At 42.4% G+C, this 24,477-nt stretch overlaps 7 protein-coding genes and 1 non-coding gene across 8 annotated transcripts; 6 read left to right on the forward strand and 2 right to left on the reverse strand.

The window, feature by feature from the left end:
- Positions 1-2,878: 2,878 nt before the first annotated feature.
- On the reverse strand, positions 2,879-4,905 carry V1516DRAFT_681296 (amidase signature enzyme). Its single transcript, XM_066923227.1, has 2 exons — positions 4,809-4,905; positions 2,879-4,749 (listed from the first exon to the last, which is right to left on the reverse strand). The coding sequence occupies exons 1-2, from the start codon at positions 4,835-4,837 to the stop codon at positions 3,165-3,167; spliced, it is 1,614 nt and encodes a 537-aa protein (XP_066775452.1). The 5' UTR covers positions 4,838-4,905; the 3' UTR covers positions 2,879-3,164.
- Positions 4,906-7,120: 2,215 nt separating this feature from the next.
- On the forward strand, positions 7,121-7,213 carry V1516DRAFT_t67. The gene has a single exon. It is a non-coding gene; the product is annotated as a tRNA-Asn (tRNA).
- Positions 7,214-7,686: 473 nt separating this feature from the next.
- Positions 7,687-11,343, forward strand: V1516DRAFT_681303 (uncharacterized protein). The gene is made up of 3 exons (XM_066923228.1): positions 7,687-10,820; positions 10,868-11,038; positions 11,094-11,343. The coding sequence occupies exons 1-3, from the start codon at positions 7,747-7,749 to the stop codon at positions 11,236-11,238; spliced, it is 3,390 nt and encodes a 1,129-aa protein (XP_066775453.1). The 5' UTR covers positions 7,687-7,746; the 3' UTR covers positions 11,239-11,343.
- A 685-nt stretch (positions 11,344-12,028) lies between these two features.
- On the reverse strand, positions 12,029-13,660 carry V1516DRAFT_687671 (Tht1-like nuclear fusion protein-domain-containing protein; the record flags this gene model as incomplete). Its single annotated transcript, XM_066923743.1, has 4 exons — positions 12,029-12,418; positions 12,475-12,693; positions 12,740-13,053; positions 13,099-13,660. 4 exons carry the CDS (start codon positions 13,658-13,660, stop codon positions 12,029-12,031), a joined length of 1,485 nt encoding a protein of 494 aa, XP_066775454.1.
- Positions 13,661-14,711: 1,051 nt separating this feature from the next.
- On the forward strand, positions 14,712-16,517 carry V1516DRAFT_629025 (chromate transporter-domain-containing protein; the record flags this gene model as incomplete). The annotated part of the gene is made up of 4 exons (XM_066919869.1): positions 14,712-14,818; positions 14,867-14,876; positions 14,936-15,905; positions 15,967-16,517. The coding sequence occupies 4 exons, from the start codon at positions 14,712-14,714 to the stop codon at positions 16,515-16,517; spliced, it is 1,638 nt and encodes a 545-aa protein (XP_066775455.1).
- A 166-nt stretch (positions 16,518-16,683) lies between these two features.
- Positions 16,684-20,285, forward strand: V1516DRAFT_681314 (uncharacterized protein). The gene is made up of 3 exons (XM_066923229.1): positions 16,684-18,861; positions 18,917-19,008; positions 19,056-20,285. Exons 1-3 carry the CDS (start codon positions 16,885-16,887, stop codon positions 20,029-20,031), a joined length of 3,045 nt encoding a protein of 1,014 aa, XP_066775456.1. The 5' UTR covers positions 16,684-16,884; the 3' UTR covers positions 20,032-20,285.
- Positions 20,286-20,730: 445 nt separating this feature from the next.
- Positions 20,731-22,354, forward strand: V1516DRAFT_666497 (uncharacterized protein; the record flags this gene model as incomplete). The annotated part of the gene is made up of 5 exons (XM_066920745.1): positions 20,731-20,783; positions 20,857-20,917; positions 20,997-21,026; positions 21,064-21,187; positions 21,255-22,354. 5 exons carry the CDS (start codon positions 20,731-20,733, stop codon positions 22,352-22,354), a joined length of 1,368 nt encoding a protein of 455 aa, XP_066775457.1.
- A 718-nt stretch (positions 22,355-23,072) lies between these two features.
- On the forward strand, positions 23,073-24,347 carry V1516DRAFT_569124 (uncharacterized protein). The gene has a single exon (XM_066919232.1). It carries the CDS (start codon positions 23,236-23,238, stop codon positions 24,229-24,231), a length of 996 nt encoding a protein of 331 aa, XP_066775458.1. The 5' UTR covers positions 23,073-23,235; the 3' UTR covers positions 24,232-24,347.
- Positions 24,348-24,477: the final 130 nt, after the last annotated feature.

Consider the following 24,477-nt stretch of genomic DNA (forward strand, 5'->3'; position numbering starts at 1 on the left):
CTGCGCTCACATCCCTCGGTCCCCTTTTTGACTTTTGCGTTGGATTGAGATGTCACCGCCTAGAGTACAATTTATATTATCAACAATTAATGATTGTTTCTGCCAGCCGACTCGCAGAAGATTGTACCCTCACATGTGCAATCTTGCATGGACAATGCTGCTTTTGTTTGTTTCTTCTATGTTTACATGGCCCACTCCATAGCTGCGACAGCAACACCGCTGTCAGGCCGAGTCTGCTGAATCACATGTAATTTAGAGAGATTTCTCGTGTACGAATATGTGTGTGCCCTTTACCCTGGCACTGACACCTTTGACACTTCCAGCTGGTGACCCAGACTAAACCCATCGCGATTAATTGGTCCGAGTGCACTCGATTGACACGATTTGGCTGCGTTGTGCAGGCCGCCAGTCAAGTAGCCAAGTCATTCCCTTTGTATTTACGGTGTGTAAGCAGCCGCTGGAGTTTGTAGCAAGCTATCCAGTTTCGCTGCCGACCGAAGGAGACACACCGTCTACCGGAATTTCGTAAAAAAAAGCAAAGAAGCTACTACCCATTTCTCTGCTGCCTTTACCTTTTCCCCCCTCTCTTCATCGTGCTCCCCTTCATCTATTAGACCGCTTTCGGTATTAGATCCAATTAATGCTGGACTCTGTCGATTGGCAAGCAGGAAAACATTCGGCTAATAAACCAAAGAAGCTTCCTACCGTTTCAGAAGACTGTGCGGTGTGCCAGATATCTGGTCGCGTTTGACGCTATGCCTGACTGTGGGCTGGCCCGTTGGGTGAAGCGTAGTAAACCGACAGCTTTCTTCAATGACAGCGACAGCGACAGCGACAGAGTTGTAGCAAATTTGAATAGCCGCTACAACAGCCGTCTAGACTTCTTTCTCTCCCATGCAAAGGCAAGGGGGGATGATGAGAGGATATTGACAGGCTCGTAAAATCAGAGCGATCCTCCTCTCCGGTCATAATCTCTTCGTTACTTGACTGCTGTGCATAATCACATCACACATTTTCTATCGTCGCTGTCCACTCTGCCGCAGATCTAACACAGTCTAGCGCTGTTTAGCAGAATCTGTCGTGCAAGGCTTGTCGTGAGATTCGTGATTATGTCTGTGGAGCCGGCTGTACCACTAGACCTAGCTTTCTCCACTGACGCACACGCAGCAGCTGCAGTAGTAATAGCAGTAATAATAGCTGGACCTTACTAATTGACTACACGTAAACACTCCCTGGCTCAATGATATAAAACATCCAGCTAGATTGCTGCAGAGATTGATCAGTTTTACCAAATAAAGCCATGTCTGACGCAACCTGTGCTACTCTTGGATTGTTTTCTCAAGCAATCCAAGAAACCATTTTGAGACTTTCGCTATTTTTTTGCTGCATGAGCATGAGCAATGCCAATCAATATATTCTATATATTGCTGCAAATCATTTCCCGCGTGGTCCAACCTCCTCCACAGATGTCTGATGTTGGATTCATGGCTGCCGCCGCTCCAGTCGCGCTACTGCCCAGTGCTACTACTAATAACCAAAATTACGCTTGTGCTGGCCCCCCGAGCCTAGCTAGGTTTCCGACCATGGCTACCGCACAAATAGGCCAGCCTCATCCAGTCCCTGTCTTCGTGTGGACTCACTCTGCTGTCACTTTCCCGCGCGACATCGAACGAATGACAATGGTGGCCTAGCCTTGTCCAGGCGAAGTCTCAGAAAAAAATTAGACCACTACTCGATCGTGGAAAAGGGTGCGCAGTCCCGGGGGAGTTAAGTCAAACAGAAATAGCCTTCCGACTTCAGTTCTACTGCATAACATCTATCCGGCCTAGCCGTAGGTTTCAATGTGTATGCATGCAGCTTTGTTTAATCCAGTAGTACTCCTGACTTTTTTTCATTTTTCACTTTTCATTTTTCATCACAGACCGCGTGCGCCGAGTTCCTGGAAGTAAGTTTACACTACCATATTCCTAGCCGATAGTCCCCTATTAATTGGTCCCGATGCAAATCTAACCTAAACCCCAGCTAAACACCGCATATCGATTAAACTCTGCTTTCGCAAAATTGACCTCTCCTAGTCCACTACTAGCCTTGAAGATGTGTATGCCGCCTGCAGTCTCAGCTCTAATTTCTAGCCTCGACAGCAACTCCAGTTTATCTTGTCCAGAGATTCATGTCTTTGCTAGCCCCCCTGTGCAATTGTCTCACTATTTTTTTTAATTGAACGCGCGGCAGCTTAAACGGCTGGAAAATCCCAACTGATTGTATAAGTAAAACTGGTCCTACTTGTTTAGGCAATTATGCCGTACTCGAAAGGCGATTTGTCTTCTGCATCTGGCTCGTTTCAGCGTGCAATGGTTTCGCATCGAGGGCACAAGCAAATTTCCAAGTAATCTGAACGGATTATTTTGACCGATCCAGTGGGACCTGATTAGCATGCGCCAGAATTCTGAGATGTCTATGTAAAATGAACCATTCGACACGACCTTGAATCCCACAAGGTCCAGATTTCGCGCTGGAGTCTTTTTCGCTGTGCTGGTACGATGGAGCTTCGGTTTTCTAATTAGATTTTTCTGGAATCACTACTGGCAGGTGCTTCCTGGAATCTCCAATTCCTTGACATCGTACCTGACGTCACAAGCTGCTACTACAGCATAAGCTCTCGCATTTAAAGACTTCCTTAAATGGCTCTAAATGCATTCTCCTAGATTTCATTGATTTTCTACTAGCAGGGCTCTTCATCTTCTGTAATTTACAAAAACTCATCTGTCGCGATTTCCCGCTAGTCAATTTCGTGGTTAGCGTCTGGGAAATTGTCTTATGACGAATGGGCTAATTTACGATTGCACAAAAGTCGATTTAACGCTTCTTCTTTTTCGTGTTTTTGTAAAGACTTGAAACCTCCCCTCATTCAATTTTTTACTAAATATTTTGTTTTAACTCCAGCAGCGTCGCATTATTACTGAGCCAAGGCTCTGTTTAGCGTCGAATAGAGCAAACTTAGATAGATACTTATGATGTGACACCCTGATCTCAGACTTCGCAACGAGGATGCTACCCACTTCTGCAACACATTTTTGGTCGCGTCTACACATTCGATTAATCCATGATTTAGTCTAATCAAGACAAATTACACTGCTCACCAATTGGATTCAGGCTACTTTCCCTCAAAACTTCTTCCAGTCAAAAGTCTGTTCCCAAGCATACGCAGCTTTGAAGATACTCATCTCATCAAACGATCTAGCAACTATCTGCATACCGATCGGCAACTTCAATGATGCATCCTCCTTGGGCTCCATCAGTGCAATTGGTAAACTCATCGCGGGATGGCCCGAGATGTTGAACGGCATAGTATTAATCGTTGCGCCAATCGCCTTACTCATTTTCGTCAAAATATCATCATCAGAAGAGCATGTATAGTTTGGAGGTGTCGGCGCACACGGTAAAATCAAAACGTCATACGATTTGAAAACTTCGTTATAGTTATCTTTCAACTTGCGTGCAATGTTCAACGCCTTGTCCGTCAGGCCAGGATGCTTATCCTTGATCCACTGGCCCCCCATTAGAGCATTAGTTCCTGCCGGATTCCAGTGGGCAAGCTTATCGAACATGCTCTGGTTCCAGTGAGTCAGAGCCTCTGCCAGAGCCGGGTCATGGACTCCAAATCTAACTGGATTTTGTCCTCGGAGCCCATGTTCTGAAAATCCCTGTCGTGTCGCAACCGTCCAAATAGCCGGGGCTTTAGCATGCATTGGAATAGAAATCTCGCTCACTGTGACCGAATTATCAATCTTGCTGAACGCGTGAGCTGCTTCTTTAACCTTTGCGATAACTCGAGGATCAAGACCAGGCATGTCAAACCCTTCAACTATGATGCCAATTCGGAAATTTTTCACAGCTTCTGCCGGTCTCGCAACATACTTTAACAGCTCAGTATAGTACTCTGGGAGTGGAACAGGTAGCCCGATTTGGCGATCATCATACTCATCCGGTCCAGCAATTACCTGTAGAAACAGCGCGTTGTCCATAACATTCTTTGTCATTGGACCAGTATGATCGACATTAGCAGCTAATGAAGCAATGCCTGTGTATGGCACAAGACCAAAAGTCGGTTTTAGTCCAACAATTCCTACATAACTAGCTGGAACTCGAATACTTCCACCTTGATCTCCGCCCAATGCCATATCAACCACTCCTGCCGCAACTAATGCAGCACATCCACTAGATGAACCACCAGCATTATATCCTTTAGCAAGTGGATGCTCGACATTTCCATATGCATTTGTGAACGATGTAGGCGACATTGAAAAATTTTCGCACGCGCCTTTTCCAACGATGCTTGCTCCCGCTGTTAGAATTCTAGTCACTGCCGTAGCATCATAACTGGGCACAAATGCTCCTTGAGGAATCACGTCCGTTCCAAGAAGCGAGGGTACTCCAGCGATATTCACGTTATCTTTGATGGCAAGGATTTTTCCTTTCAGTAGTCCCTCTAGATCCTTGGATTTTGTGGATTTGATTTTAACTTTATATGCCCATGCGTTAAACTGGTTGTCGATCTTAGAGTAACTGATGTCCGTCCGAGGAAACCGCTCGATGTCAACCTCAGGAACATAGTCGTCCTCGGCAATAATAGTATTCACAGCATCTTCAAGTCCAGATAGCAGTGTACGATATGCCATTAAATCCTCTTGAGGAACCTTCACCCCAACAGATGATGCGACTTCCTCCAATTCAGACTCCGAAAATGATCTATTATCGTTAGTCCACAGCCTTAAGGCACCCGGCTCAAACTAATACGAAACCTATACATTTTATCAGGCAATTTCGCGACAGACATAATTTGAAAATTCTATTCTATGTATAAGCTGTCAGCTAGTTTTCCATAAACTTATAAGTGATTCTCCCTTCACCTTCAGATTTTGGATCTTTCGTTTCTGATAGTTCAATCTACTATCGATAAGCCTTCGGTCCAATCACGTGTTCATCGGATGTTCCATCCTCCCCTGAGAACCCTCACTCTCAGCCCACAACTCCCAATATCGCGAATCCCAAATCCATTGCTGATCAAAGTTGTTCTACTCGGGATCAATGGTTTTGGATAAATTATGGAGCAATATCATCTGTGAAAATTGAATTGGTTCGGGAAATGTAAAAGCTATTTTTCTTTTGAGGATTATTCATTTTCGGCAGTCTTAAGGCAATCTTTGTTCCATTGCCATCAAACTGTGTCACTCTGAAAATTATACCCAAACTCAAAATTTCTGCTTTATGTACAATACTGATTTTCCCAAATTGAAGATTCATATTAATTTACCGATTTATTAAATTACTCTCATGTTTGAGATCTTCTGTTTTTTCAGTTGGACCTTCAAGTCAAACGCAAGTCTTGTGCCATGTGGGTCAAAAACTTTTCTCGTGCAGATTGCTTCGAATACTGTCCATTAGAAAAGTGCCGATTTTTGAGCGATTAGGCTAAATCAGAAATCAATGAATCAAAATTCCTATTCGGTTTCGTCTTGAAGAGAGTACGTAAAGCTGAAGCTATCAGCTCTTGAGGTTTGGAAAGATCAGCTCGATACAGCGAAACGCAAAGGCAGTGATTAACATAACCATTTGTTTGCAAACGCTAGTAAAGTAGTCAAATTAAATTCATCTTCCAAAACAACAAAGCAAAATGTACTGAATTTGCGGCGGGAATAATTGCACATAGCAGCCTCATTTGGCTTATTTCAGACAGTTCTAACTACGAAGTAGGAAATTACATGGCACACTATACTTAGAGCGAGTGAATATTTGCAAAACGCAAAGTTATGGAAATTAGAAGATTTTTGAAAACCAGTGTATGGCCTTAAATACCGTTTAAAGATCAAGAAAGAAAGCGTACTTTGATGAACGCGATCGCAGGATCTCTGAATGACAACGTCTTGAACTTCGGCAGGCGGAGCAAGCATATATTCTAGCTTGCTAAATGAGAATGATAAATAAGGGAAAATAAAAATGGAGGTGTAACATGTAAACAGGTACATATTTAGAAAAGAAAAACGTTTGGAATATGGTCTTGCATGTTCGAACAGGCGCATACCTTGACATATGAAATCTGCGAATCTCTTTCACTCAATATAAATTATAGAATCAATAGAAACTCTTTTTTATCAAAATCATATTTAGCTTGATCTTTTGATATCAGCATTCTGGAGCCATTGAAAATATTGGAGACAGAGTCGCAAATGAAGTTACAGTATATTCATCTTTACCTGGGAGCTAGAGATGTCTATAGAAATACTCTAAGACAGCCCGAAATAACTGCATTTCGATGATCTTTTAGATATTTAGATCGCACTGATTGATAGTAGATCCGTTTGCTTGTAAGACCAGCATTAAGAAGCACGTAAATCGCAATCTATATTGTCCCGCCTCAAATCAAATCAGAATTGCATATCTCATATCTATTTTTGATTGTCACTGAATTATGCTTAAATGCGAATTATGCACTCAATGCAATAATTCAGCTGAGTGATATGCAATACCTAAATACTGTATTGGCCACATAGTTACGGCCGTTGCCGGTATTTTGTGTAGAATTAAGATTCATATAGAACAACTCATCCTGAACACCGGATGCGGACTGCAATTATGGAACTGGATATTTTGTTATCTGTTGTCAGTACTTCTTATATAGTTTGGGTTAAATATAATTCCGTGGTGCGACCCACTTTATCAAAACTAAATATGTATATTTTAAGAGACTCATACATTATGAACTCCTATGATTCATCAAATAAAATCGGGACCAAATGGCGGACTTTCATGTCGTTGGCAAAAATCAAACAAATATTTCAGCATCTCCAGCCAAGCTATGAATTGAAGCTGCAGAGCATAAAAGATCCATGATACTTCTCAATAGTTATTTATTGCATTTATAATGGGATCTACTTGGCAATTTTTTGTAATTATGTAAAGGGAATAGTTGTTTCCTTTTCCAACCTTGTTAGGCCCAAGGGACGCTTCCATATCATTGCGGCGGGAAAGATTCTTGTTAAACATTAAGAGCTATGCCCTCAATTTCTAGCATATCTCTTTCTAGTCATATAGTTCTTATAAAATATAAAGCCAAAAGTTGGACTGGGTGGCCAAGCTGGTTAAGGCGTATGACTGTTAAAACATTCAGTTTGCAATAATCATAAGATCGAGAGTTCGATCCTCTCCCTGGTCGTTTATTTTTTTTTTTAAATTTTTACTTTTCTACAGTTTTTTGTACTTTCATTTTTCGCTATTTAATATTTGAACGGCATGTATATTCCAAACATGGAAAAACTTTGTTAGTATCCGATTATCATTATTTGGAAAGAGGAATTTAAGCGCACTTTCGACAATCAGGGGAATTTGAGCAAGTTAGTAAGAAAATATGACTACGGCCTCCATCAAGTAATGAGTAAGCATGTCAAGTATTAACTAATCGATGAGATAAACTTAATAATTTTTGTTTTAGTGATACCCATGTTTTGAGCAAATGCGAATACTGGTTTCATTAAATGACAAAGTTATGACTGACCACCGGTGCAGATAAGAAAACTAATCATAATTGTTGAAATTCCGTCATTTTAAGGTTTGAGGAAGGGCCTCCCAGTAGTAGAAAGCCAGCAAAAAATTCATTAGTGGGTATAATTCCTCATTCAATAATATCGTTCAACATCGTTTCCAGCACTATAGCATCGGGCCGAAGAACAAATAAAAATTTCCTAACTCATGTATTTTGTTCTTCCACACACATTGCAGGTTACTCCATCTCCACTATCACAGTTCAATTCGACAATCCCACCTTCCAAAAGGTCTACCTTTATTTCGCGACAGACTTATCTGAATATGGCTTCACTTCCTCCAAAGCCATCTGCTGTTCCTGACAGCTTTTCAAAGTCTGACTCGATCGCGTTCCCGTTTCCTATTTCCGAGTCGGCATCGTCAATTGATGGCCCTACTTATGTTGCACCCCAAGCACTAGTTGAGCTGAGTACTTATGCTCTCTCAGATGCAATCTTCACTTATTCCCCAGAGACCTTTGATCTCGACACTTCTATTCTTAAGTGGAAGAATGCTCAACAGGATAATGGTTTTGGAGTTGTCCCTTTATTGAGCCAGCTTGATACGCGTGCTGGCGCCGGATCCTTACCTCTCGGATATATTTTGTCTTCTGGTTTGGAGCGCAAGTTCAAGCCTGCTCCTCGTTCGATTATTGCTTCTTCAGGTTCCATTCCGTCGCTCACTCCTGTTCTCAATGAAATATCTTACCTGCCAGCTTTGCCTGCGCCCATCGTCCTCAATGTTGCTGCTATTGACTACTCGCCCGTCACTGGTACATATGTTCCTGACTACGTCACGGCCTTTAATGCTGCTCGAGACACTGGTCTCGCCTTAGTTACCTCTTCAAAAGCGAGTGAATTGCAGCATATGACTCTTCTCAGTTCGCTTTTGTCGTCATCTATGCCTACACTTCATTTGTATGATGGTCTCCGTATTGCTCGTGAAAATCAAAAAATAGCTGATGTTCTTGGTGTCAAGCGATTCAAAGACTTGTTTGTTGATATTCTTTCCGCTCAAGACAAAACCTTTCATCGTAACGATCCGGTTTCTAAGGTCAACCGTCTGTTATCTTCTTTGAACTTGGAGCTCGGCACTTCGTATCGACTTTTTGAATATGAAGGCCATGATCAACCTGATGTTGTGTTTGTTATTCTAGGTTCTACTGACTCTTCTATTGCAGCAGAGGTTGCTCTTAGTCTCTCGGATGCTGGTGAGCGTGTGGGCATTTTGACTGTTCGTGTTCCAGCTCCTTTTGGAGAATCTCAATTTCTGAACGCTCTTCCTCGTTCTACCAAGCAAGTTTATGTTTTTGGTCAGGTTTATTCTCAGGATGAAGTCGATGATCTTTCCTTCAAATCGTCTCTGTTTACTGATATCTTTGCTGCTGTTGTTATGTCTCCAGATTTCCCAGCTGATCGTCGTCCTAAGTTGGTGGACCTCAAGTACACGCGTGAAAATTCTCTTTTCACTCCCAAACACTTTGTGTGGTACTTTGAGCAAATTGCTCGTGGATCGTCTAAGATTGAACTTGAGATTCCTGCAGATGTTCATGCAAATGCCTTTTCTGCGGTAACTACGTTTGATTTGCTGGCAGAACAAGATGCTGCTCAGTTTATTATTTGGGATGCAGATGATAGTCCTTTTGTACAGGCTCCTTCTAAGCTTGCTCAATTATTTTCTCTTGATACTATTAGAAACGTCGAATTTCTCGCTACGTTCGATAATACTACATTATCTGGAGTCGTACAATCTGAAATTCGTTCTTGCAAGCGAGCCATTGACTCAAGCTTTGGTATCACCAATGCTAATGTTGTCGCTGTATTGGATGATAAGATATTGTCTGCGTACAATGCTGTAGACTCTCTGAAGAACGGTGGTATTCTTCTCATCAACTCCTCTTCCAAGTTTGAGGAGTTCGTTGAAAAGATTCCGTTTACAGTTAAAGAATCTTTGGTTGCAAAAGAGATTGCTGTTGTCACGGTAAACCTCGCTGAATTGGCTGATCCCGCAGATCTGGTTCTCTCCTCTCTGGTTGCTCAGCTCGCGCTTTTGCGTGTCACCAGTCCCAACGAATCTATTGAAGATTATCTTGGTAGAGTTGTATCTCTGAACTCTGGTTACACTGAACTTACTGCCACGGCCGTCTCTGCACTATCTGAAAAGATTGACTCAGCACTCACTAAAGCTGAAGTTTCCAAGACTTGGGAGTTGAAAGATGATAATGAACCTGTTGTACTTCCAGGGTTTGCTATTGCCGATAGTTTCACTACTAATAAGGAGAAGTTTATTGAGGAGCCTACTTCGTCGACTGCTTCTTGGCAGATTGCTGCGAAGACAATTGCTTTTAAAGAAGCTTTTGATTACAAGTCTGAGCTTCGTCCTGATCTTCCTGTTAAGAACTTTATTGCCAAAGTGAAGGAGCTGAAACGTTTGACTCCCCTTTCATATGATCGCAATATTTTCCACATCGAATTTGATATTAGTGGTACTGGACTTAAATATGAAATTGGTGAAGCACTGGGTATTCATGGTCAAAACGATAAGGGTCTTGTCGAAAAGTTTATAAAGGAATATGGTCTTAATGGGGAGGAAATTGTATTAATTCCTGCTCGTGAATTGCCAAACGAGTTTGAGCAAAGAACTATTTTCCAAGTGCTTCTTGAAAACCTCGATATTTTTGGAAAGACTCCGAAAAAGTTTTACGAATCCTTGGCTGAATTTGCTACGGATGAGAAGCAAAAGGCTAGATTATCAAAACTGGCCAGCCCTGAAGGTGCTGAGGAGTTTAAGAAGTTGACTGACGAAGAAACTCTTACGTATGCTGATGTTTTGATCGAATTTGACTCTGCTCGACCTTCGTTCGAAGATCTTATCAAAATTGTAAATCCTTTGAAACGTCGTGAGTATTCAATTGCCTCGTCGCAGAAGGTTCATCCTAATGAAGTTCATCTTTTGATCGTCGTTGTTGACTGGGTTGATTCCAAAGGAAGAAAGCGTTTCGGTCAATGCTCTAGATACATTTCTCAACTTTCGCTTGGCTCTGAAGTCGTTGTTTCAGTTAAACCCTCAGTTATGAAACTTCCTCCATTAACTACGCAACCCATCATCATGAGTGGTCTCGGTACGGGTCTTGCTCCATTCAAGGCATTTGTGGAAGAGAAGGCTTGGCAGAAAGCTCAGGGCAATGAGATTGGTGATGTTTTCCTTTATCTTGGTTCTCGTCATCAGAAGGAAGAGTATCTGTAAGTATCAATCACTCTTTTTCTGAATTGTTTATTAATCTTCATAGTTATGGTGAATTCTGGGAGGCTAATATGGCTGCTGGAATTGTTACTCATATTGGCGCGGCATTCTCTCGTGACCAACCAGAAAAGATTTACATTCAAGATCGTATGCGCCAGTCTATCGATGCTTTGGTTCCTGCGTTTGTTGAGAAAACAGGTGTTTTCTATCTCTGCGGGTAAGTCATCAGAAATCTTCAATATGTGTTCAGTTTGCTAATTCTTCATTGTTAGTCCTACTTGGCCTGTTCCCGACGTAACTGCAGTTCTTGAGGATGTTATAGCAAAGGATGCCGAAACTCGTGGTGAGAAGGTTGACACTGCTAAGGAAGTAGAGGAATTGAAGGAGAAGAACAGATATATTCTCGAAGTTTACTAAAGCAATCAGTGTTCTCTATATTTTTGATTTTCTGTTCTTCATCATCTTTATTTTTTCTTTTTACAATTTAGAATAGATATTGAATCCAATTACTGTGCTAGATTACTAAACAATTTTACGTAAATAAGTAGGATGTAGGCCATTCACTTCAGTTGCCATACCTACGAGCCAGCCAAATACTGCGATATCATTGGGTTTACCGCTGAAAACCCAATTTTCGTGGCCCTTCTACTTCAATGAATAATATCGACAAATAGCAAAGATCTTGAAACTAGTCGCGCAGCTTCATGATCTATCTCGTGGCAGTGCGGATCTGAAGACTGATGGTAAAGCAAGCTTAGCCACAACACGGACCGATTCTTATGTAGAAAATTGACACAGGGGGAAGGAACAGTTGCTTCAGGTTAATAGTCGATGAGCTCGTGAACGCCGCCGATCACGACATCGCGATATCTAAACCTTAATTCTCATCCTGCTCAGGACACTTAACAATTTTCCTTCCAAATAGAATTTCGCTAGCCCTAGATTTTAATTTCGCGAAATTAAGCTATGGGAATGACAAAATGATTTTTGGTTTCTCGCGTACGCCGGCGAGTTAGCCAAATTCCATTTATAGTAAACACAAATACGCATATTACCAGTGCCGCTCCAAATACTGGAGCAGCTGTCTTGGGATATGCACGTGATAATTTCCATCGATCAATAGAGAAGTGTTGAGAGGTGAAGGAGGTGTGAGAGTAAAATAAATAAAGTCCGATTAGAACTGCTTCTTGGATTAGCTGTTAGTGATTCAAAACGTAAAACAAACTTGCTCACCGAGACATTGGCGAATATTAAATGATTTTAAGCATATAATAGAACAAAGAACCATGAATATCGCTTTTGGAGTTTGAAAAAGGCCCAAAAAGGTGTTGCTAACTTGCTGGATCGAGTTATCTAGCTCCGTAATCCTTAATTCGACATGTTCAACTGATTCCTCAATTCGATTCACACCATCTTGGGCTTTCTCAGAAAGTCGCCCAATGCTTGCTTCTGCAGAAACTTCAAGATTGGTAATAGCTTGCTTAGCCCTTGATACAAGCTCAGAGGTCTCTTGTATTTGATCTAGCATCAAAGTCTGTTCTTGAAAAATGCGGCTTCTCTGGTCCAGTTCTAAACTCAAAGAACTTTCGATTTTTTGCTGTATTTAATCAGTAATGCGTCTCTATATTGTTTTGATTCAAAAGTAATGTTTACATTATATTTCATAATCTCAGCAGTGGACTGAGCAATTGCGCCAAAATCATTAGAAATTTGACCAAGACTGCCACGAATACTGTTTTCCTCGGTTTGTACTGCAGATACTAGCGAATTAATTGTGATCCCAAGAGCGTCAACGTAGTCTTGACTCAATTGGATAGAATGAGTAGCGGATAACAACGCAGAATCTGAGATATTTGTGGCTACTTCAGCATCCTAAATTCATCAGCAAGTAGCTGAAATCCTACATAGCACGACTTACCTTCCGAATTCTCGATATCATTGCGTCAGTAAAATTTTTTAAGTGAACTAAACTGAGCATCTCTTGATCAAAAGATCCCTGCAGTTGAGAGGAATACCAGTTTAATTTCTGAATCATGTCAACGTGAATCCCTGATAGTGACTTATCAAGGAAGGTCAGACGCTGATCTATCTGGGTCAAAGACTCTTGCCAGACTGAGTATGCTGAATTCCACTCATCAGATTTATGATCCATTTCAGACAGCTGAATTTTGATATGTTGTAATGCGAACGCTTGGATAGCTGTTAAATTCTGATGTAGAGCAATCAGGTTTTCTGAAATGAGTTAGATTTTGCAAATTCGAAATGTAAGCCTCATACCCTTCTCATGGTCCCTCCGTTCAGCCAAACATAAAGTCGCAATTGCTCTGAAGTTTCCACTGAATGAAGTCCAAAGTTGTGGCGAGGCCTGCATCGAGTTTAAGCATTTCTTCCTAGATCCACTATCTTCAAGATTGGAAGTGCATGCACCTGGAGGTCGTATACCGGCTATGTCTAATTCACAAAATGTCAGTCGAATCGCATGGATAGCCCTGCTTTCGACCGACATGAATTCGCAACTAGGCAAGATCATGGACAGCATATCTCTGAAGCAAGACGACGAGGGCTGAAGCTCGCAAAGTCTAGCAAAAACTTGGCGAAGTCCGTCTGATTCTGACCCTCCATCCGCTATATGATCCCATCCTAGGTAGCAGGATGAAGTTACTGAGGATGCAGAATCGAAAGCATCGTCCAGCTGATAGGACTCTTCCTGAGAGAGCTGAAATATCGACTCACTGTCTCCATATTTGGAGGAATGCTTAGAAAGAAAACTAAATGCTGATGCAGGAAGTATTATGCTCCAAAGCAAGCCAACGATCAGAATCGATTCGCCAAAATGCATTATATAAGCCAACCAGAAAAATATTACTTTAACACAAGCATAGTGAATATTAGGCAAACAGCTCCATTAAATATACCGACTATCAGCGTGCTTTGTGTAACCCTTTATAGCCAGTTATGAGACTGTGGATCGCACTCGTGGCCTGAAGCCTTCGCTAAATTGTTCTGAGTTCTATCTCTCACCATTGTCCATTTCTATAGCGTAGGGTCATATCACTAATTGACTTTTAATTCCTGGAATGCTACTTCTCCAGATCCCGCAACGATTTGATCATCTCGTCAGTCTCGGTACAATGACTCTGACAACCAGAGCGGGGCCTGTACAATAGGGCTCACCCGACCAGCTAGTTTTTCGGGAGAGCCGGACGATAAAACCAGTCAAGAATCTACGTGCTATCCAGTACTCGCAAGCCACTTCGGAAACGAGAGGAACTAGACTATTTCACTGTATACCCCTCAGGCGCGCAAATCGAAAAACTTCTTTTTGAATAATTTCGGATATATAAAATTGTTTTGATCATCGTTTTTAACTCAATTATTTTGCCAACTTATAAAGCTAATACTCACGCTATTAATGCTTAGCGTGACTTTTTTGTTGTACATGAATCAAAATCCTAGTGGTTGCTATAGGAAATCTTTGTGGTGGCAATTTAGCATCTATGACTGTGGCTGGCGCCAAAGTCCGTATTTTAACCCGCAAAGTCTATGCTAGCAACATAACTATGGTTCGTGGTTCTTCCCAAAAGCTTCTTCGACCACTGGTTAGTCCACTATTGGAGTTTTCGCGTGAACCCCCGCGTCCAGGAGGAGATAGCTCTATCCACCCAGGCTATTCGGTTGGCTCAGATTACAAGTGATAGAGTCTTACGCCTCTGCGGACCACTGCCTTCTCTAAAATGCCGCCTTCTACTTCTTCCGCCGAGAGCCTACGTACTCTTGCTCCAGGACCTGTAGGTAAGAGGAGTCTTCGCTTTTCCGGAGACACAAAATATCTGTAATTTTTTTGTTTATCTTGCTCACACTGTGCTTTGTTATATTATTCAGATCACTCGATGAAGTTTCCAAGAATATTTAGTCCTAATCTAAGGAGCGAAATTATTGAAATTACGAAAAAACAATGGCATATGGGAATCTCGTCTTTTGGCGGCCCTGTAGTCCAGTAAGTTCTGATGTATTAGTTTCGTTTATTCTGTATACTGATATTTAGATTTTCTAACGTAAGTCATTTCTTGGTATTCCTTAGAATTAACCAATTTGTTACTGAACTTATGTCTAGTTCAACCGCATATTTGTGGACAAATATGAATGGCTTTCCGATGCGACATATCAAGAGCTCTTTGCTCTTGCTCAGGCTTTGCCAGGCTCTGCCTCAACGAAGCTTCTCTTCATTATTACATTGCTTCATACTTCAATGATCCCCGCTTTGATTTCATTTCTTTACTGGGCCATTCCGGGCGCATTAGGGATGTTCTTCCTGGCTGTAGGTGTTGGTCAAATTGGTGACACGCTTCCTATTCCAGTTTATGCCTTGTTGAGCGGACTTAATGCTGCTATCTGTGGAGTTATTCTATTGGCAGCTATTAATCTTTCAAACAAAGCTATTACCGATAAACTTAGCTTTGCTTTGATTTTTCTCGGAGGTGCGGCCGGTATTTGCTATACATCTTTGTGGTATTTTCCCGTTCTTATGGCTGGGGGAGGAATAACTGCAGTCATATTTGACAGCCGTCACATTCAAAGATGGTGGGCTAAAGGTTCTGTGTCAATCAAAGGTCGCATGCATTTACGAAGAAAAGGAAAACAGGCCGATCCAAACGGAGCAGCTGAAGAAATGGAATTACAAGATTTACCTGAGCAATTTCAAGAAGATGAAAGTGTTTGGTTACCTAATTCGTACCGCGATGCTCAGTCTGAAAGCGCGAAGGTTAATCCTGGTCGGGTGGACGAAAACCTAAATGCGTCTCGCCGGGTCGTAACATCAAGCAGATCAGTCGACACTACGGACGCAGCTTCGATTCCTACAATTCGGATGGATATGGATCCAGAGGCTGGGATTGATGCAAGTGACGTAAGAGCTGCACCTCCATCTGTTGTCTCTGATGGGCCGAAGGAGGAGTATCCTGTCTGGCTTGGTGTGGGTGTAGTCATTGGCTTTTTGGCTTCGTTTGTTGCTGTTATCGTCGTTCGAGCGCTTGTGAAAGGACTTCCAGTTTCGTTTTCTCTATTTTCAAATTTATATCTTGCTGGTATGTATTTTTTTTTATTGAAAAGCTGTTAAAAAGGTTCCAGGTCTAAAGCTCTTTGCAGGTACAATTATTTTCGGAGGAGGTCCGGTAGTGATTCCTCTGTTACGTGAATATATTGTTTCTGAGGGTTGGGTTTCTTCTCGAGATTTTATTATTGGTCTTGCATTGATCCAGGCATTCCCTGGACCAAATTTCAATTTTGCTGTCTATCTCGGCGCCCTGACTTACCATAATTATGGCTATTCTATAGTGGGTGGTGCAATTGTCTCATTTGTAGCTATGTATGCACCTGGTATGCTTGTCGCTGGAGGCATGTTTACGTTTTGGAACAAACTTCGACGATTTAGAGCGGTTCTCAGTATATTACGCGGTGTTAATGCTGCTGCTATTGGTCTTGTCTGGACTGCCATTTACCGTATCTGGGAAAGTGGATATCTGAATGTTGAAAACACGAATGGAACGAGTTTAGGAAATGATCCTTGGTGGGTTGTCGTCGCTGCTACTGCTTTTGTAGGTGGTCGAGGATGGGGTGTACCTGCTCCTATCGCGATCTTTATCGGCGGATTAATGGGTATTGTTTGGTGGGCCGTGACAACTGGAGGTCAGGTATAGATCTGCATGCGGAGAAAAATTTGTTATTTTAACTACATTAGTCTGCTTTATTGTTCTTGGGTGGCATATTTCTGTTTATTTTCTCACATAATTTGACGTATTTTGAATATGTATATGTATATGTATATTCTATTTTTCTATCTTACTCCCTTCCTGTTTTATGGTTAATTGTCAGGAGGTGAGCTATAGATATAGTTTATTTCCTATGATCTCGTCACGTGATTTAGAAATATCACTAAGTCCACGGCGATTATTTCACTTAGCTAATCTCGCTGATCTGTGAACAAGGTGATTTTTCTGTCATATTGATGGAGAGGTTATTTATAGGATTCATGAAGTAGTGATTTTTCATTGTGCTTGGAGTAGCATGAGCAATCGAGTTTCAGCAAGACATGCAAACGTGATTAGTCCAGATACTGCTGAGATACAGTCATCGCCGAGCGGCAAAGACCATATCTTGAGTTCTCTCTCTCGGGATTCCTCCGTTGAATTATTATCTAATGAACAGACCACTCGAATAAGCTCACGGAGGGTAATAACCGAACGAATTCGTCAAGAACCTGAGACTGAAGAAGTGTTTGACATTGTTACCATCGGGAGCGATACTCCATCGGCGATTTCCGTCTCTTCGTCCACTTCAGTGATCGAAAAGATTAATGACAAGCCCAAACAGAATAAATCTAAACGGAAAAGATCTAATTATTCAATGGGATCAAAAAGAAAACGCAATGGGGACATTTCAGCTCGCACAAAGACTAAAGTTGCAAGGCCTAAGAACACCGCGATTTCATCCGGTGTTGCCAGTAGCTCTTCTGGAAAGAGAAGCCGAGAAAAAGTCCCATCTCAGTACTTAGACATGGTTCACCAGTATATTGACAAAGAATTGCAAGATAATTCCGGTAGCGATAGCTCTTTAAGTGCGTCAACGCACAACCCTTCGTCTCGACAGACTCCATCCTGGTATCCTCGAAGAAGTAAGGGAAATGATCAAGATATAATTGATCTTGAGCGTGACTTGACCGATGAACATGATACGCTAAAGTCAGCCATGACCCAATCAGAAGAATTTCTTGACCAGAATCCCAGACATTCGGCACATTATTTTGCAGGCATGTCCGATTCCGAGGATGAGACTAAAGCAAATCACTCTACACCGATGTTGGAAGTGGATTCACAGCAAGAACAAGAAATTGATGATGAGAATATGGAATGGGAAGATGTGGAATTTGGAGCTGATGAGGAACATCAGTCTATGGATGACTCTTCTCTGCCTGATAATTTTAGAGATATTGATGTTTCAGAGCCGAGTGCGGTTGAATTTACAGTTGGGGAACCTGAACATTCCAAACCAAAGCGAAAGAGCGCGAAAAATACGAGAGAAGAGCGCTTGCTTCATATAACAATCCACCTACTTCACCTGGTTTGCCTTATGTGTCATGGTTCGACTCGCAGTCGTTGGTGCAATGATAGTTCACTCCAAGAAGAATTAATCAAATATGTACCAGTTACCATTGTTGATGAGCTACATCCCGATGAAAGTTTGCCGGTTTCCCAGAAAACCAGGAAACTTTTAGATGGATTGCGGCATCTAATGGATTTCTGGAACCAACGATTTCGCATAATCTACAAAGGTATGCAGAGACGTCAATGGGATGACATAGAAGGAATGAAACAAGAGCAATATATTGAACCTCCACTAGATATGGACCAGTTTAAACAAACACTTTTCCGACTAGAAGGATCTAGAGATGTTGGTGCTCAAGGATTTTGCGCGATTTTACGTGCTTTACAGGTCAAGACTCGTCTGATATTCTCATTACAGCCTCTTCAGTTTGGATTTGCAAGTAAGACAAAGAAGCCTAGTCGACTTTCTCGAGCAATAGTAGATTCAAATCTAGGATCCGAATGTGAAGGTGAAAGTAAAGTGCTTGAAGCATCAAGACCTAGAACGCTGGCTAGACTCCGTAAGCCTCGTTTCAATGAAGGCCGAATGGCTTATACAATGAGTGAGTACCAAGCAAAATTTGAAGAAAGTCGATTTCCTGTGTTTTGGGTTGAAGTATGGGATGATTTTGCGCTGCAATGGATTGCTATTGATCCGATGGTGATGAAGCTTATTGAAATTCCACGCTCGAAGTCGAAATTTGAACCTCCGCAGTCTGACACCCTAAACGTGCTGTCATATGCGATCGCATTTGATCAGCATGGTTTTGCCCGAGACGTAACTCGAAGATATGCACGATTATATAACGCAAAAACACGGAAGTTGCGAATATCGAATATACCAGTGTTTCGTCCTTGGCTTGAGAAAGTGATGAAAGCATTTCAGAGCAAATATGTTACGGTAATTCTTGTGTGAACTTATAAATATTTGTTTTCGTAGGCTAATCATACCCTAGGAAACTGATACGATGGAAGATGCCGCATTGCTTAAGAAGGAACTGTCCGAAGAACTTCCCAATAATATCCAAGATTTTAAGGGCCATCCTGTGTATGTATATAAGTTCGAAAGATATATACCTTTACTAATTATCTAAGATTTGTTCTTGAGAGACATTTAAAGCAAAATGAAATTATACAACCAAAAGTCGCCTGTGGACAAGTTGCAATTGGTAGGAGTAAGAACTCGGCTACCGAGCCTATCTATCGCCGACAAGATGTTAAGACTTTGCGTTCTGCATCTCAGTGGTATAAATTGGGTCGATTAGTGCAAGTCGGAGAACAGGCACTGAAACACACGAAAAGGCGAAACCCAATGAAGCATAGAGGTTTTGAAGATGACTATGATGGAGAATTAAATGAGGAGGAAGAGACAGAGACTCCGTTGTACGCAGAATTCCAGACCGACATTTATGTACCTCCGCCTGTTGTGAACGGGAAAGTTCCGAAAAATGACTTTGGAAATCTTGATATATTTGTACCGTCAATGGTCCCGAAAGGTGCGATTCATATGCGGATGCGAGAAGCGGCGAACGCAGCCAAGTTACTTGGTATTGATTATGCGGATGCAGTTTGTGGATTTGATTTTCAAAGCCGTCGTTCAACTCCAAGGATTAAGGGAATTATTGTAGCTGAGGAATACAAGGAAGCAATGATGGCCGTCTATATTGCTATGCAAGAACAGCAAAGATTTGAAGAAGATATAAAACGACAAGAGGAAGCACTCAAAAGGTGGCGACGATATTTGATTGCGTTAAGAGTTCAAGAACGAGTTCGTATGAATCCAGCATTGCGACATCTAGAAGAATCTGAAGCTGCAGAAAAGGCTGTACAGCAAGAGAGACAGCAGCACAGCCCCAAAATCTTAGAGCACGTTACACCAGACGAACTTAACGGTAGTCATGAGGAAAACGATGAAGATGTTGGAGGATTTATTGCTGACCAAGATGATGGTGACCTTGAAGGTGGCTTCCTACCGGCAGCTAATCAAGATCAAGAACTTGGTGACCACAGCAATGACGATGTTGAAGACCAGCTTTTTGAAGATGACGATGATATCTATTTTGACGAATAATCACCTTTATACTCTATGCTAAAGTCCAGACTGTAACATTTGATTCCATTTGGAAGCTACTCGAATTATTTTCATAATGCGTGAAACAACTAATATTGTTCACGACGCTTGCAGTAATTATGTAATTCATTATGGATTAGCTTGATCTTCTAATAGATTACGGATCAAGCCAGCCGCAGGCTGACGGATATACACCACGTGATCAATACTGAGCAATGCGTGCGTATTTGCATCAACATTATACTAAAAAGCCATATATTTGCAAAATCTGCCTGATTACTCCATATAAGCGTACCTATTATCGCATATATCTCGGGTGATTCCTCTGAGCATGCGCGCTGTACTATTGCGGCAAGCATAGCCATTTCATCAGCAATCTCTTGACGTTCTTTTTATTGTTTATGGTACATTCTTTTTGGGATTTTCTATCTTTTGTCGAATCACCTAAATTTGATCATTGACTGACTCAATATTTACTTGGATCAACTTTTTCCGGCATTAATTGAGCTTTAAATCATCAGCCACTTATCTCTTGTCGCTGCCCGATCGCTATTCCAGCCCCCTCTCCCTACTTCCTTGAGAGCTGAGTTGTCCACGGTTCTTGAACAGCTAGCTTTGAATAGAACTCCGAAAAAGCCGAATCAAAAGTAATTGATCAAGCCGTCTTTATAATTATCAACTATCATTACTCGCGTAGCCATGGGAGTCACTATCAACAGTCCTTTGCCGATGAGCTTGAAGAGCGAGTGCAAGTAAGTCTTGGCTACGCATGATGCCTCTGATCTCAATTTCTCGTCCGCAAATCTTATATTAACTTGTTTTTAGAAAAGCAGCTCGGATTCTATCCTCTCTGATTAAACCAAATCAGCTATTTGGCGTTGATGTTGTACGTGATTGGATTTGAAAATCAATTTGTTAATCTTTTCGAATGAATGATGTATAATGGTCAATCTGATTTTGATTAGATTGGCAGATCTGGCAGTTCGGGTGATCGTGTAAAGATTTTAAAATCGGCTAACCTTTCAAATTTAGGTCATACCTCCTAGCGTACTTGCGAATGCCAAAGGACTTGTCGTCATTACGGTTCTAAAGGCTGGATTTTTGTTTTCTGGTCGCGCTGGTGCTGGTGTCGTTATTGCCCGTTTGCCTGATGGATGTAAGTTCAGCCAGACCTTATCCCCTTCAATTTGAAGAACAAGAACATGGTTTTAATATTTCTATAGCGTGGTCCGCCCCGTCAGCAATTATGACAGCTGGTGCTGGCTTTGGAGGTCAAATTGGAGCAGAATTGACCGATTTTGTCATGATTCTTAATACTCGTGCGGCCGTTGAATCATTTGCTCAGGCCGGTTCAATTACTCTTGGTGGTAACATTTCTATTGCTGCAGGACCAGTAGGTAGGAATGCTGAAGCTAGTGGAAGTGCTTCGCTGAAGGCTGTGGCTGCTATTTTCTCGTATTCTAAAACAAGAGGTTTGTTTGCTGGTGTATCTTTGGAAGGATCAGTTCTTGTTGAGCGCCGAGACGCAAATCGACGATTTTATGGGGGCAGTGTTACTGCAAAGCAACTACTTTCAGGAACTGTTGAGCCTCCAGCTGCCGTCGATCCACTCTTGCGAGTTCTTGATTCTCGAGTTTTCCGGGGAAATTTCTCTTCCGCCTATGATGATGACATCTATAATGATATTCCTACATATGGAGATGATGACGATGACGATGATGACTCGTTTGACTCATCAGATAGGCGCAGCAATCGAAGACGAAGCAACAGCGGTCGACGCGGATATGATGATGGATATGACGATGGAGATGACGACGACGATTATTCGTATCGCCGTAGTGAGCGTCGTGGCACCGGTAGTAGTGGTGGAGGCAGTGGTGGAGGACCGGCCCGTCGATCGACGTGGCAGGACGACGTATATGACCAGGAGTATACATCCAAAGGATCTAGGAGGTCGCGTAATGGCGGAGGTCCTCAGTTTGAAAGTACATATAGTGATCGGCCAAATCGGCCTTCCGCTCCGAAGCCAGATTATGGCGACGGGGGACGATCTGGTGGTAGTAGCATAAGAGGAGGCGGTGGCCGGTCTCGGAGCGATAGCAATGGGATTGGGAGCATAGGAGGGGGAAGTGTAAGCCGACAGCGGGGTACACAAGCAGTTGCTCTCTATACATTTGAAGGCGAACAAAGCGGTGATCTGGGATTCCGGAAGGGTGACATGATTACTATTGTTAAGAAAAGCAATTCGAAGGATGATTGGTGGACTGGCCGTAAAGATGGCAAAGAAGGAATATTTCCTGCGAATTATGTTGAGTTGGTTTAAGTAAGTATGATTTATGATTGCATCATCAGAAGATTTATTGTGTTGGTATGAGTATTTTGAATTTGTGAGGTGAAATACAATGCTGTGTTTTAAAAAGCGGACAGTCTGGATTTATTGGCCAGGGTAAGTCTAACAACAAGCGAGTAGCGTATATGTGTTGATCGTCCCATATGTAGATGAAAGTCTAAAGCAAAGGTGGCGCTGGGACTGGACAAACAGAGAGCTCTGGAGCTGTCCGGCTGTTTCTGAGTTAGCAGAAGGTTACATAGAAAACCAGGCTGGATGGAGATTCAATTCCAGCGCTTTCACCAGAATTGTGCTGCTTCAGCACCTATAATTCAGCGGAATAATTTTTTTGGGGGGCGATTGGACAGTCAAAGCGGATTCGACTTTGTACCTACTAGTAGGGTCTCTGTCGCGAATGCGGACGCCTTAGAGAAGTTGTCCGTGGATGCTCCGAAACGTCGTTTGTCGAGTTTTTACTTGCCGGCGGAAACCGAGAAAAAACCTTCTTCTTCAATGGGAAGTCGAAGCGCGCCGCGACGCGGGACATAAAGAGGACTGCTCAGAATTTATCTTCGAAACCCTCAGTTCAGAAGGACAGGTAGTTTCAGAGGCAAACTAAACGGGTTTGTATTCGTTGTACCTATTTGAGTAGGAACGAGCTTGAATGCAGTATGGTGTCAACAGCCAGCCCGCCTCTGCGCTGGTGTTTGGTCCCTCTGATGGGTACAGGCTACACAATGTAATTTTGTCCTAAGCCTTCCTCCTCTTGATCTATTTCTTTCCTGATTTTTCCTCGTCCACGTCGCGTCTTGCTTCCCAATACTTTGTGCTCAGTCTTCAATTGCTTCTACAAGTCGCAAATAACACATATAGACATGATCCGTCAAACGCCTGCCGCACTGCGCGCTTCGGTCTTTCGAGTCTCGGCCAGCCCGATTCTTGCTCCTTTCGCGTCTTCCGCGCTTTCCGCAAAAAGTTCTTTGCTTGATTTCTCCTCTTGCTCGCAAGTACCGCGCGTGGCTATCGCTACAGCTTCATATTCTACTTCGAATACATCCAGGACGACAACCACTGCCTCAGCTTCCAACAAAAAGCGTACTCTTATGGATATGTTCCGTCTAGACGGAAAGGTAGCCGTAATTTCCGGCGGTGCGCGCGGACTAGGATTTGCCATGGCCCAGGGTCTATGCGAATTTGGGCTTGAAGGAATTGCTATTCTTGATCGTCAGCATGATCTTGCAGAGGAGGCATGTGCATCACTCAAGGCTCAGTACGGAGTCAAGGCAGAATGCTACAAGATTGATGTTCGCGACGAAACTGCCGTCGAGAAAGCTATGGATGCTGTTGTTCATGATCTGGGTCATATCGATGTCCTTATTTGCTCTGCCGGTGTTGCTGACCTTGTAGCTGCTGAGGACTATGCACCTGCAAAGTTTCGTCGCGTTATTGATATTAACCTGAACGGTGCCTTCATCTGCGCTCAGGCTGCCGGTAAGCATATGATTGCCGCTGGCAATGGTGGCTCCGTTGTGTTTATTGGCTCTATGTCTGGTTCCATTGTGAATTACCCCAATCCACAGTGTGCTTATAATGCTTCCAAAGCAGGTGTTGTCCATCTTATGCAATCTCTCGCTTCTGAGTGGTCTCAGTACAATATTCGCTGCAATTCGATATCCCCAGGTTACATGGATACTCCACTGAATACTCCATTCGAGAACACATTATTCAAAGACTGGAAGAGCCGTACTCCTATGCACCGACTTGGTCAGCCTGAAGAACTTGCGGGTTGTGCTGTCTGGCTCGCGTCCGATGCGTCTACATTCACTACTGGAAGCGACATTTTGATTGACGGCGGCTATACCGTCTGGTAAGCAGCTTGGTTTCCATTTTTTATCGTCAAGTTTTGTCTACGTAATATATAATATCCATAGATTATTTCTGTTGCCATTTTATCACTAACGTTCTTGTTTCACTGGATGATGCAGTGCTATGAAATATTGACACACTTGCCGAAAATGTACGATTAATCAACGCCAAGTTTATTCGTATATATCAGTGAACATCTATTTTCTTATTTTTGTCTATACTGTTACATCTACTCGGCTAAATCTCTATTG

This window comes from Lipomyces oligophaga, assembly GCF_038497815.1.
Source record: "Lipomyces oligophaga strain CBS 7107 unplaced genomic scaffold V1516scaffold_8, whole genome shotgun sequence".
In the NCBI taxonomy this organism is placed as follows: domain Eukaryota; kingdom Fungi; phylum Ascomycota; class Lipomycetes; order Lipomycetales; family Lipomycetaceae; genus Lipomyces; species [Lipomyces] oligophaga.